Source organism: Sinocyclocheilus rhinocerous, unplaced genomic scaffold (assembly GCF_001515625.1).
Source record: "Sinocyclocheilus rhinocerous isolate Xijiao unplaced genomic scaffold, SAMN03320098_v1.1 scaffold1435, whole genome shotgun sequence".
NCBI lineage: Eukaryota > Metazoa > Chordata > Actinopteri > Cypriniformes > Cyprinidae > Sinocyclocheilus > Sinocyclocheilus rhinocerous.
Genome location: NW_015644861.1, coordinates 34,938 through 48,393, shown reverse-complemented (window position 1 = coordinate 48,393; position 13,456 = coordinate 34,938). Strand labels below are relative to the sequence as shown.

The 13,456-nt window shown below is 38.8% G+C and overlaps 2 protein-coding genes and 1 long non-coding RNA gene across 3 annotated transcripts; 2 read left to right on the top strand and 1 right to left on the bottom strand.

Annotated features, from left to right (window-relative positions):
• Positions 1 to 1,634: 1,634 nt before the first annotated feature.
• Positions 1,635 to 4,958, top strand: LOC107758872 (fibrinogen alpha chain-like). Its single transcript, XM_016576705.1, has 6 exons — positions 1,635 to 1,752; positions 1,895 to 2,005; positions 2,132 to 2,315; positions 2,451 to 2,596; positions 3,025 to 3,829; positions 4,129 to 4,958. Exons 1-6 carry the CDS (start codon positions 1,699 to 1,701, stop codon positions 4,821 to 4,823), a joined length of 1,995 nt encoding a protein of 664 aa, XP_016432191.1. The 5' UTR covers positions 1,635 to 1,698; the 3' UTR covers positions 4,824 to 4,958.
• A 1,177-nt stretch (positions 4,959 to 6,135) lies between these two features.
• On the top strand, positions 6,136 to 7,957 carry LOC107758873 (uncharacterized). The gene is made up of 3 exons (XR_001642067.1): positions 6,136 to 6,331; positions 6,822 to 6,966; positions 7,308 to 7,957. It is a non-coding gene; the product is annotated as an uncharacterized LOC107758873 (long non-coding RNA).
• A 1,591-nt stretch (positions 7,958 to 9,548) lies between these two features.
• On the bottom strand, positions 9,549 to 10,122 carry LOC107758871 (fibrinogen beta chain-like). Its single transcript, XM_016576704.1, has 2 exons — positions 9,881 to 10,122; positions 9,549 to 9,773 (listed from the first exon to the last, which is right to left on the bottom strand). The coding sequence occupies exons 1-2, from the start codon at positions 10,120 to 10,122 to the stop codon at positions 9,662 to 9,664; spliced, it is 354 nt and encodes a 117-aa protein (XP_016432190.1). The 3' UTR covers positions 9,549 to 9,661.
• Between the last annotated feature and the right edge of the window lie 3,334 nt (positions 10,123 to 13,456).

Here is a 13,456-nt window from a genome sequence, read left to right as displayed (position 1 = left end):
CTCCCTCTCCTTGGTCTTCAAATATGTCTGATATTAATTTAGTGACACTCTTATGGAAATATGATACTATTTTGTAATTGTCATTTAAATCGGACTAATTTTTAAACTGTGTGTCATAAATCAACATCTCAGAAAAATGTTATGGGGTTTCAAATCAAAATATGACTTTCTGTTACGAAACAGGACGATGATTTCATAGATGTCCTCATATGAAGACACCGGGACTAAAAGCATGTTTATTACGCAATGAAGAAAAATGGTATATCAAATCATTCTGTTATAACATAGTTGAGAATTATCTTTATACAAAGTTTGGTAAAAAAAAAAATCCTGAAAACTAAAAATGTATTGTTGATTCAAAAAAAAAAATCATTTGTTTTTGCCTATGCATGTTCATGTTTTTTCTTTCTTTTTTTTTTTTTTTTTTTTTTTTTTTTTTACATTTTTTTAATGCTCTAAACAATGTAATGACATAAAAAAAAATTAAAAAAAATCCTAAAATGTTTTGCCGGGTCTTAAGAGGCTATAGTAGACCTAAGTCTATTGTAAATGTACACAACACTTAGTGAAGAAGAACAACAGTGCTGCTGAGCTTTCTTTCATTAACAGAAGAGATGTGATCTGTATTGTGCAATGAGAGTTAAGCGCACATCCAAACAACTCAAAACAAACATTGGTTGTGTAACTGAAAAGGACAGTCCTAGAAATGATCCTCATGAGCACAAACTCCCACCTGTGCATCCTACTTGCAAAGTGTTGATTCATGATTTGAACGTTCATGATGATTCATCCTGTTTGCAAAAATGCAATGTAATGAAACTTGTCGAATCAGTCAGCAATAATTTATTCACAACCTTATAATTATATACACATGGGCAAATTTGGAGTCTCTTATGGTCACCAAAGCTACATTTATTTATTTAAAAACAGCAATATTATGAAATATTTTTACAATTAAAAATAGCTGTTTTCTATTTTCATGTATTTTAAAAAGTAATTTATTCCTGGGATGGCAAAGCTGAATTTTTAGCAGCCCTTGCTCCAGCCTTCAGTGTCACATGATCCTTCAGAAATAATTTTAATATGCTGATTTGGTGCTCAAGAAACATTTCCTATTATTATACATTTTTAAAACCGTTGTGCTGCTGAATATCTGTGTGTAAACCTTGATACATTCTATTCATCAGCATTCTTTGATGAATAGAAAGTTCAAAAGAACATCATTTATTTACATATATTATTTTACTGTTACATCTGATCAGTTTAATGCACCCTTGCTGAATAGAAGTATTAGTTTCTTTCAAACAACACAAAAATCTTTCTTCAACCCCATAAACTCCCCAAATATATATATTTTTTCAATGATACAGTAATGAGCTATGAAAATATATTCCACTAATGCACTCTTAGCCCCCTAAGGAAAGACAAATCTCATACTGCAGTGCCAGTTCTTGTACAAGCACCATGCGTTGTCATTCCTGTAAACCAGTTGATAACGGTTGAAAGTTGTGTAATTTGCATCTCTCTCTCTCTCTCCATCTCTGTTTCTCTGTCCAAACACTGTACTGTGTTCCAGACTGCGGGGGCTGGGGACTGAGTGACCATGGTCAATAATGAGTCAATCTGTTGATCAATCAGAAGGGTTCATATGGGATGTGCAAGCAGTGAGAGTCTGTATTCTGCACAGAGAAGCCAGAGATGAAGCTCACACATTCGCTCCTCTGTCTGTTCGTGGTCGTGTCCTCTGCCTTGGTGAGTGATTTCTTCACGCATTTAGTCTCTTATCCCTAATCACTAACAAACAGTCAATACATTTCCTTTATTCAATCTTTATTTGAACCTATTTGAATTCTTAAATTATAACCACTAATTAAATATTTATTTTATTTTTCAGTCAGAGGACACAGTCGTGAACCCTAGAGGTGCTCGTCCTATTGAACACGGCTACAAGGCACAAGACACCTGTAAGACAAACGAATGGCCTATGTGTACAGATGATGACTGGGTATGTACTATTATTTAATTATTATTTAAGTCATAAATATCAAGTCAAGGTTTCATTAAGGACTGAAAATGTAATGCCCACCAGGAAGTTGGCTAAAGATAGCAAACACCCATTTAAATTCTTCAGGGAACCAAATGTCCATCCGGCTGCCGAATTCAAGGCCTCATAGACAAAGCTGACCATGATATCATCAAGAAGATTGATAAGATTCGTCGTCTCCTGGACGAGGGCCGGAAACTGTATCGCTCCACTGATCAAGTGTCCAAAAACACTTATACTTACCTAAGAGAGCGACTGACCTCTAGCGCCGGTAAGAATTCGCTTCGCTTCCGTCCTTGATTTTTGGAAATTTTGATCATTCATGCCAAAGATAAAGTTGATTTGTGGAAGTTCACAGAAGTATTTTCAGAAGACACTATAGAAAATATTTCCTCCTTCCTCTTAGGTAATGATAACAGGTACAGCACCTTGGCTGAACAGTTGAGAGAGAGGATTACTGATATCAAGATTAAAATTGACCGTCAACTTCGGTTACTGGACGCTCTGAAGTCGCAGGTCAAAGATCAAGTTGTTGTAATTCAGCGACTTGAGGTGAGCAAAATATAAAAAAGTGCCTTTTATTGTCTAATATTGTATTTTATGAGAAATATATGGAAGTCCTTTGAGAAAAAAAATATGATTGTGAGAGAAAGTTTAAAATAATTATATAAATCACAATTATGAAAAATAAAGTAACAATTACCTTTTATTTAAAATGATTTACTCTGGAAAAAAATTCTGGAGTTGGAAACATGTTTCCATGGAAAGTGACATCTTTGTACTTACACCAAATATGCCAACAAAAATGGCATAATATGAAATAGCATAAATATTAATTGTCACTCTTGTTATTTGTATTTTTTAAGAAATATTTATGTTTATTATTTTGTATAAATATGTATTATTTATTTCATAAATATTTATTTATTTCTCTCTTCACTGATTTCTTGACATTCTCCCAATATTATCTCTTGGCGCAGGTGGACATTGACATCAAACTACGCACATGCAAGGGCTCTTGCGCCAGCTACAGTGAGTTCTCGGTGGACAGGGAGAGCTATGTGGCTCTGGAGAAGCAAATGGACAATCTGAATGCTTTGCGTGTACAGAGCGTGGAGACCGTCAGCTCCCTGGGAATCATGAAAAGCAGGCCGTTGAAAGACGTGGTTTTACCATCCATATATAAGAGTGGAACGGGCAAAGCTGAGCAGAAGCAGCTCCTCTTCGGAGACGTGGGTCAGATGCAGCTTACTCTGGAGGCGGAAGGTTCCACTGCCGAATCTGCCGCCACTGTTAGCAAGTTCCCCACATCAGGTATGGGCTCAACTTCCTCCTCTTCATCACATACCTCCTCCTCCACCTCCACCATCAAGCAGTGCACCAAGTCACTGCGCAAAGTGATAACGCACACCAAAGAAGGGCCCGTGGAGAAGATTGAGGTTTCGGCAAGTGGGCCCGGGTGTGAAGATTTAGGAAAACTTGGTGGGGATGAAAAGTCCATCACTACTCTCTCTCATGGCACCGATGACCTAGGTGGCTTCGGTGGAGGTTTCTTCACGGGGCTTGGCACTGATACCCAAAGATTATCCTCATCCTCAACCTCCTCGAAAACAGTTGTGTCAGATGGAAGCAAAAGTTACTCAAAGACCACCCTCTCTAGCGACCCAAATTTTGGGGATGACTTTGGTGCGTTCATGCGTGGCGATGTGGAAGAAGATCTACCCGACATCCACGCACGAAGTGTGAAATCACGCGACGAGCGCAAGGCTGCCTTTGTTGGTGGAGGTACACTTGAATGAAACTCTTAACTCAAGCAGCATACACAAGTGAACCATTAGCAAAAGTAATTCTCTTGATAACTCAAGCAAGAGTTTGTTTAGAGCTTCTTGGAAACATGTGGTGTGGTGTAATGGACTAAACTAATATCCAAGTAATTACAAATAACATGTCACATTTAATTGCACTCAAATGCTCATCTAGAAACAATGATGCAGAACAACATAATTAGGTCCGAAATGATTTATTTGGATCTCTGGAACGAATGCAGCTCTGCCCTAATCAGCAGGTGTGTAATCTTCTTTCAGATTGCGCTGAAATCCTGCAGAAGCATGCGAATGGCGGTCAGAGCGGCCTGTTCAAAATAAAGCTGGCCGGGTTGGAAGAGGTAGAGGTTTACTGTGACCAGGGCACTGGGTTGGGGGGCTGGACTCTGGTTCAGCAGAGGGAGGATGGGTCTGTTAACTTCAATCGCACTTGGAAGGAGTATCAAAATGGTTTTGGCCGGTTAGACCAGCAGGGTAAGGGTGAGATCTGGATCGGCAACAAATTTCTACACCTTCTCACTCAGAAAGAGAGTCTTCTGAGAGTGGAGCTGCAGGACTGGGACGGGAACGAGGCCTACGCCGAGTACAATGTTAGAGTTGGCTCGGAGGCCGAGGGCTTTCCGCTGACCGTGTCGGATTACGTGGGTGACGCAGGTGATGCGTTAGTGCAAGGGCAGCCTAACCTCGGATCCTTCCTTTCACATGCTGGCATGAAGTTTAGCACCTTTGATAGGGACAGTGATAAGTGGGAGGAGAACTGTGCGGTAATGTACGGTGGAGGGTGGTGGTACAATAACTGCCAGTCAGCCAACCTTAATGGGATTTACTATAAAGGAGGCCAGTACGACCCTGGCACCACAGTCCCTTATGAGATTGAGAATGGTGTTGTGTGGCTGCCTTTCAAACCAGCTGATTACTCCCTCAAAGTAGTGAGAATGAAGATCAGACCTGTCTAAACAGTGAAACTGGGATGTGGGGAAAAGAAAGATACCCATTGTTTTGAATGATCAGTTTTATCTATATATGTAATGTTGCCTTTTTCACACAACCATCTTACCTCATGTTTCCAATATAAATGTGTTCACTTTAAATTTCGCAGTGTGTGTTTTTATTTCAAAGTATCTGCTTTGGGAATAATTTTCTAGAAATATATACCCTACAATTAATTCACAACCACAAAAAAGCACAATGTACTTTTATATACTTAGATCATTTTGATTTCTTTAAATTTTCAATAAATAAAGCTTAATTTAGTCTGAAATTTTTTTTTTCCAAAAATTGTACCTTCAAAGGTACAAGTTACTGGGGCAACACCCTCAGCCCCCCCCCCACATTTTTTTTACCCCCAAAAAGGTTCATAGTTGTACCTTCAGAGTAAGGCTAAGGTACTAATATGCACCTTTAGGGAAAATAAGGTAAAAGGTTGTCCCAGTGGCATTTTCTGACCTAAAGATCATAATATCATTTTGACCACTAATGATTAAAAAAGGCATTTACCAACCACACTCTCAGAAAAAAAGGTACAAAAGTTGTCACTTGGGCGGTACCTTTTCAAAAGGCACACCTTTGTATCTAAAGAGTCCATATTGGTACCACAAAGGTACATATTAGTACCTAAAGTGTACATATTAGTACCTAAAAGGTACAAAAGTGTACCTTTTGAAAAGGTACCACCCCAGTGACAGCTTTTGTACCTTTTTTTCTGAGAGTGCATTAATATATTCTGCTTAAAATAATCCCATAGTCATGCTCTACTGGTTTGGATACACAGATAGCTGATTTAACACCAAGGTTGTAAAACAAACAATGAGCTTACAACATTACCACCATTACAATTATATGATATGACCCTGTTAATATGTATGCAATTTTCAACATTAGCCATGATCACCCATCTACCAAGCATAAACATTATTAGGTTTAATGCAAGTGTGTGGTTTGTTGCAGTGTGTACGGTCTTGAAATCCAGTCTTAAACAACAGAATCACTATGGTTTAACCAGATTTGGACAGTGTCCAGCACGGCCAACACACCCTTTGTGCTCTGATGAGGAGAGGGTTATTAGAGTTATATAGAGTTATTTCGGAGAATCTGATCACTTGTCTTCCAAAAAGTGTTTTTTAAATTAATTAATAATTAAATTAATAATAAAAATTACAGTCACTGATAAATATTATTAAATATTTTATAATAAAAGGTAAAGAACAATTTTAGCACAGGAAAATAAACAAATGATTAATCTTATTCTACAGTTTTTTAATGTTTTTTTTTTTTTTGTAGGACGATAAATGTCCATCTGGGTGTCAGCTGGAGGGCCTTATTAATCTTGCAGATGAAGACATTCAGAAACATCTGAGAAATATTTGTGAAAGGGTTCAACAAAATCAGGATGTCACTTCATCAGTAATGCAAAAGATTGTCCAGTTGTATGGGTCACAAAGAAAAGCTATCATCCAGACATATAGTATGTTAAATATTACGTGCTTTATTTTATGTGCTTTTATATCTAATTCTCAAATCAAGGGTTTTATAAACAAGGTAAAAATGAAAAGATACCTGAAGCATCTTAGATTTAGAACGATCAGAAGAACCTCTAGACATCCTTTTGAAGGTCCTTTAGATTCAGCTTCAACATATACGTAACCTCATATCTTTTCCCTTATGATGAGGTTACTGGAGGAATCATTGACTGAAACTTGTAGCTTATCTTGTTTCTCAGAGAACCTTTTTGAAAGGGTTCTGAGTGGTTCTCCGGAGGGTTCCACCAGTGTGGTGAACAGTTATGTTATTTACAATATTCATTTCAAGAACCTAAATTTACCTTCAGAAATTACTCAGAAGACCCAAAACAAAAATCTTAGTAATATTCAATTTTAGTATTTAATAGGAACAAAAGGCTTTATAGACCTACATAAACTACATAAGGGTGGCCTCATGGTATTTTCTCTGTGCAGTGCAGGAGCTCAGATATGCTGAGTTTGCTGAAGCCCTTCACAGAATGTAACATTTCTGCACAAGCGGTCTACAGAACTTGCAAAAGACTTACAGAAGCACCATCACTTGATCTGGGATCAGATAAATGAAATCCGTCAAATTGAGGTAAGACATGTGCCAAAATAATTTATATTAGTGGTTCTCAACCTTCTTCAAAATCAATATTTGAAGGTCCCCCTTCATAGCATGAATAAATATCTCTAAGGGGTAAAAAAAAAAAAGGTATTTTGCTGTATCATTGGAAGTTTATTAAAACCCCTTGGTTGAGAACCACTGCAGTTTATTTTATTGACTGGAAAGTTAGTAAATTCAGGCTCACATAATCAATATATTTGATCAAATGTTCTGCATAAACGTTTGAGTAAGGGATTTCACTATTTGCTTGAAGTTGAAATGTAACTTTTGTCCTGATTCAGACTTGTTTTTGTTCAAGTTTTGGAGTGAAGGTGGACATTGACATCAAAATCCGTGCATGCAAAGGATCATGCAAGCAAACCTTTGACCATGCCGTTGATAACGAAGCCTTCAAAGCTATGGAGAACAAAATGGAGGAGTTCAGCATTATCTCAAAGAGGCAAAAATCATTCTCCAAAAACAATAAACTAAAACTTCAGTCTGTTGATCGGCCCAGTGTGTCCCCCTCTTACCGGAAAATTCCCATTGTTCGCACTGAGCTGCTTACAAAGTTTGAAGACATTGAGCAGCATCAGGTATTTTTAGATGAACTCCTGGAAGATATTTAATCAGATTTATATCTAGATTAGTAATATGGGTGATTATTTTTTATCTGACACTGTGTTTGGTTTAGTAGCATATGGGTAGTATATTGAAAAATACTGCCCTTATTTCTTGTAGCTTATTTGTTATCTATTTACTACATATTTATTTAAAGACTACTGTGTGCAAAATCACGTTTACGGTTTCAGTTTCACCTTCTTTTTTTACTGTATACATCTAACTTATGTCCAGTATTCCAGGTATACTGTTAGAGGCTGTAGTACTATGGCTGTGCCTTAGTTGCAAATGTGAATGAAAGACTGTACAAAATGCCATTTCACGAACAAGCAGGAATGAGCCTGTCAAACACAATGTATTAAATACCTCAATAAAATCTCAAAACTGTTTAACGTTTTTGAAAATATGCAATAAGTTGACTATGAATATTTTTATTTGTGTATAGATGTATCTTTGGTCACTTTCATGTATCAGTGGATGATTTTAGCGATTTCACTTTTTTTTCTTTTAGTTAAGTAGCCTATATTGTAACGGGGCGAACGAGACGAGAGACATGCGGATCCATCTGCAAAGTTTTATCCTTAAACAAAGTCAAAACAGGCAAGGGTCGGACAATGGCAAACAGGTATTTAGAGGGCAAGACAGAAGAGTGATCCAATAAACAGGTGTAGGTCGATCAATGACGAACATAATCCGAAGGATGAGGTGGGCGAGTAATCCACAGACAGACATTAATCCAGGCGAGGTGTGAACAGAATCCAAACAACAAGACGAGAGAGAAATCCAAGACAGGCAGGTTATCAGGAACAGACAATCAGGCAAAACTAGACGTTATGAAACAGGACTAGAACTAGGAACTAAACTAAACTCAGACAGGATACTGGCTCCGTAAAGTGCTACCACTAGGAGAGTGATAAACGCAGACAATACTCAGCGATTAGAGAAGGATTTGAGTGGTTGTTATATAGTGTGTGTGTGACTGGCTGCAGGTGAGTCCAATCAGTGCAATGGAGCATGGGAAATGTAGTCCAGGGTGACGTGCAACAGTTTGTGTGGTGTGAGAGTCAATGTAATCAGAAGGCGGACCTCTGGTGGCGAGCAGGTGGAAGACCACGGACCGGATTCGTGACATATATAAAGGTCACATTAAAACTGCAATGTTTCCACCACAACAAACTTTTTTTGTTAAGTTAGTATACTTGTTAAAGAAAAATGAAGGTATATATCACCTGTGAGCAAAAATATTTTAATGTGCGTCATTTCCAGCCATTTGGGTGTCATTTACAATTATTATTTAATTGCTTGTGTTTAGGATACATACAATTGTTACAAAAGCATCAACATCAACAAGGAATTTTCTTTTTTCTTCTTCTTCTTTTTTTTTTTAACTGTCTTTTAAACTGTCATTTCTATCAGATTGGAAACACAATTTGAGATATAGTGGAAATTTTCATGACAAAGATTACAGAATTCTCCTGTGATGCATATAAACTTGAGAAGTGTGAAAAGTGTTTTAAGAAAGTTTATTTTCTAAAGGTAGACAGAGGCCAACATGTTCATGAAGTCCCCAAAAGTGCCAAAATGCTCAAAATTGCAATACATTACATAATTACAAAAGACACATGTAATTTCTTTGTAGGTCAGCTTTTTATGAGAATTAGGTGGATTGTGTTTCTATATATATATATATATATATATATATATATATATACACACACACACACACACACACACATTTTCAATAATATAGTCTCAAACTTTTCAAGTTAATTCTCAATTTTATGCATGTACGAAGAGGGTCTCTTGAAATGTTTAGGTTCAGGTTTTATTCTCCTCCTATTCTCAAATAGCTTAAATTAAATGAGTGCCACAGAATGGGGATGTACTCAAGAGTGGACACATCTGCATCTCATCTACTGCATCTCATTTCAATTTACTTGAAGTTTTATAACTGTTTGAAGAATGGTTTGATCTTCATGCTGATAGATTTGAGCGAATACCATGAGCCCTTCCAGTTCATCCACACGATGCCATCATCTGTCCCATGCTTGGCCATGTATTTTGTTTAAGCTCCTCCCCAGTAGTATCGCCCATTAGGATTACAAGAGTGGCATAGGTTGTACCACCATCCTCCTCCATCTTCTCTTGAACATTGTTTAGAAGGATCTCCAGGTATCCTGTTAAGACAATTGGAGGGAGAAAGAACATATTAGATACTGCGCAGCTTTTCCATGCAGTTTTCAATCTGGACACCATTAGGACAAACTTTCAGGACCATACGCACCATTTGTCATTATCTCTGTCGTAGGTGCTGAACATCATGCCATTATGGATGGTCATGGTACGGTTCTCTCCAAACAGTTCTGTTGCGCCATCCAATAATGTATTTCCAGCTGTTCCTGAGTAACGTCCAGCTGCTAGAATGTAGTTGGTAGCTTCGCCCTGCACAGTGAACTGCTCATATTGAGCATAAACCTTTGAACCGGACCAGTCTTCCATTTCAACCAGAAGCTCAGTGGGACCCATCTTTGCAGGATTTAACCACATAATATGCAATGCTTCTCTGAATTTTAAGTTCTTGGCTAGATATTTCAGGTTCATCAGTTAAACTCCCACATGCAGAACCACAACATATCATTTGCCAGCTGTAGCTCACCTGGAGTCTGGCAGTGGCCTTTGCCCACATCAAAAGCAATATTTCCAAAACCTCTTCGGTAGTCGTCCCAACGCCTGCCAAAATCAACACTGCCGTCCATACGGTTCTGGATGAGCACCCATCGTTTAAAATAGTAGAGAAGTTTATAATCAGTTCAGGGGCGGCATCATTTTTGGGAAATGAAGAAATGACACGAACAAAGCAATAATAAATAATCATGAAGCAATGTATGCAACTGCATATTTCAATATAACAAACAAACTGTACAGTGGGTACACTATGTGGCTGATAATACCGAATGTAAAAAAAAAAAAAAAATTACAATGGCAGGACAGATTTTGGAATAGAAGCCTCACTTCTGGCAGCATTTGAACTGAATTGCCTATAGGCCACTATACATTATACAAAATATGTGTATGAATAAATAATTCCAGTGTCCCAGTGCAATTTGTGTTCAAACTGCAATAAATACATGACATTTTTAGCAAAATGACAACCCAATTGTGAAAGCACAATCATGGTTTTGACTTTTTCAAGGTTATTTATTAACATTAAAGAGGAAAGGATCTCGGTTTGAGAAGTATGTTCTGTTAAATCTGCATTACTCAGCAAGTAATTAACTATTGCTGTTTGTCTGGCCAGTGTGATCTGTTGTGCCATATCTTCAAACATCCACATCTCTGGCTTTGTCTCAGAGTTAACAGACATGACTATGACAAATAGACACTTTGTACTCAGTGTGTAGTGAAATAATTACATTAAAAAAACTATAATGCTCTCAATCACTCTCACCTATAAGTATTGATAGCTTTGTATTTACCATAAACTCTGTTGTGTCATATTTGATACACAAAATTTATTTAAGGATGTTTTCTTTTTCCCATATTTCTTTATTTCATGTAACTGTAATGCCCAAATATTTGACTTCTGTTTTAAACTATATTATTAATTATAAGCGTACTGGTTGATCATGCAGAGCAAGAATTTCACATTTGTTAATATTTAATGTAACACCTGATGCTTTTGAGAGCTGATTAACTGATTCTGTTGCTGCAGAAATTTGTGGTATATAGATACTGTATATAGATCCTTGCACACTGAGTTCACAGAAATTGGTGGTCTTCTTTTTAATATGTGGCTCTAGTATGGCTAGCAAAAGCATCAAACTGAGCTACTGACATCCTGAAGTAAACTTTGAATCGCCCGTGATAATCCCACTGCTCCTGAACTCTCCGTCTTCTCTATATCTCAGGATTGGATGGACCCAATATTTCCTTTCTTTTTCTTTTTTTAAGAAGCGAGAGGACAACAAAATCATCCTCACTGCTTGAAGACTCCATTTAGTGCTGTTTTGCGAATTTTTTCGCAACGGATTAATTAATACGCATCGGACTCAGTGTGCAATATTTCTGTGCATGACGAATTTTTAGGATTTCGAATACGAAAATGTTGGATTCAGTGTGCAGAGACCTTTAGTCACACGTTTTACTCTCTGCGCCACTGGAGCTGATGACTGTCAACTGTCTTTTGTATTGTTCACTATCCGAATCACACGTTGGTGGGCGGAGTTAATGTAAATAGCCTCTGCCAACAAGGCGGGCTATTTGCACTTAGTGTAAATAGATACTCCGAAAAAAATCATGCCATTTCATGTACTCTTGGGGGCCCCCTGGTGGCCACGGGGCCCTAAGCAGCCGCTTAGTTCGCTTATGCCTTGGGCCGGTGTAGTGCCGAAATTTGCACCCTGCCAGATTATGCACCCCCTAGTATTGGTAGGTTTAGGAGTAGGTGTTGGGGAGGGGTTAGGATTAGGGGTGGGGTTGGGATTAGGCAATCAGGTAGCGACCTTAACGAGGGGTGCATAATCTGGCAGGGGTGCAGAATTCGGCACAACACCGGCTCTGGTGAGATCTCATGACAGAACACTGACCGGCTAAATGACGCTTTCATTTATGGCGCTTTTCCACTGCATGGTACGACATGGTACGGCTCGGTACGGCACAGCCAGCGAAGGATAGAACGCAACTGTTTTGAACGAGCGCACCTTTTTTTTTAACAACCAAAAAGTGTCTGTTCCCTCTGTTGAGGAAGAACAGACGTTCCTCTCGTTGATAGCAGAGGAGCGGATCCAGCGAGAGCTTGATGGGGTGACCCGGAATGAAAAAGTTTTTTAGTAGTCGCGGCAGTAGAGGCGGCGCAACTATAACGACATGTGAATAATCCCGCCCACTCTAAAGCGGTACTGAACCTCAGTGGAAACGCAAACCGAGCCAAACCGAGCCGTGCCGTACCGTACTGAGCCGTACCGAGCCGAGTCGTACCACGCAGTGGAAAAGCGCCATACGATTGCTAAACTCCAGCTTGTTTGTTTTTCAGATCATCTGTGGCAGCGCTTCCCCAATGAGGAGTGAGTGCGTGCGCATGGTTGCCAGATTGCTTAAAATAAGCAAAACACACCGGACAGAAAATGTCTGAATTTAACAGCGAAGCTCTGATTCGGGGATTAGAACTCTTGATATCTGGCAACCGCACTCATGAAAGCTTGCGAAGTAGCGGCGTGAAGAGCAGTCTGCAATAACATTTTTGACGAAAATAAAAAGAGGTTTTTGGTAAAGTTTTTATCTTTTTGAATACATTTTAGTCTAGCCTTATTTCGTCATCGAAATTGCATGTTGATATAGTCTTAGTTCCCTATCTGTCGGTCACTACAAGTTATGTCGTGATGACATTATGGGGGTTCGCCTGGGAGCCCCAATCATCTCTGACTTTAAGAGAAAACGCCAATGAAATTTGGCTAGTGGAATTTGCATACCTGAGCCACTCCCCGTGCATACGGGTATAAATAGGCGACAGGTGCATCCAATCTTCAGATTTTTGCTTCGGAGCTGAGTGGATGAAGAGTGCTATTCTCCTCAAAGCCTTTCTTCACTTGACTGATAGCTGTTCTGAGTTGGCGTTACGGTGCGAACAGCAGTGTCCCTGTCGTCAGCGATTCCCCTGGCCACTTCAATCTAAAAGAGCAGTTTCCTAAACACGGATAGTTCGCGTCTTTTTAAAGATGCCGTTCTGTCCGTGTCCTCTTGGTTGCGGTTGTTACCTGTCTTCTGATGACGGACACGATCGTTGTCTTCAGTGTCTGGGCATCCAACACGCTGAAGCGGCGTTCGTGGATGACTCATGCGTTCATTGCGAGCGTATGAGCAT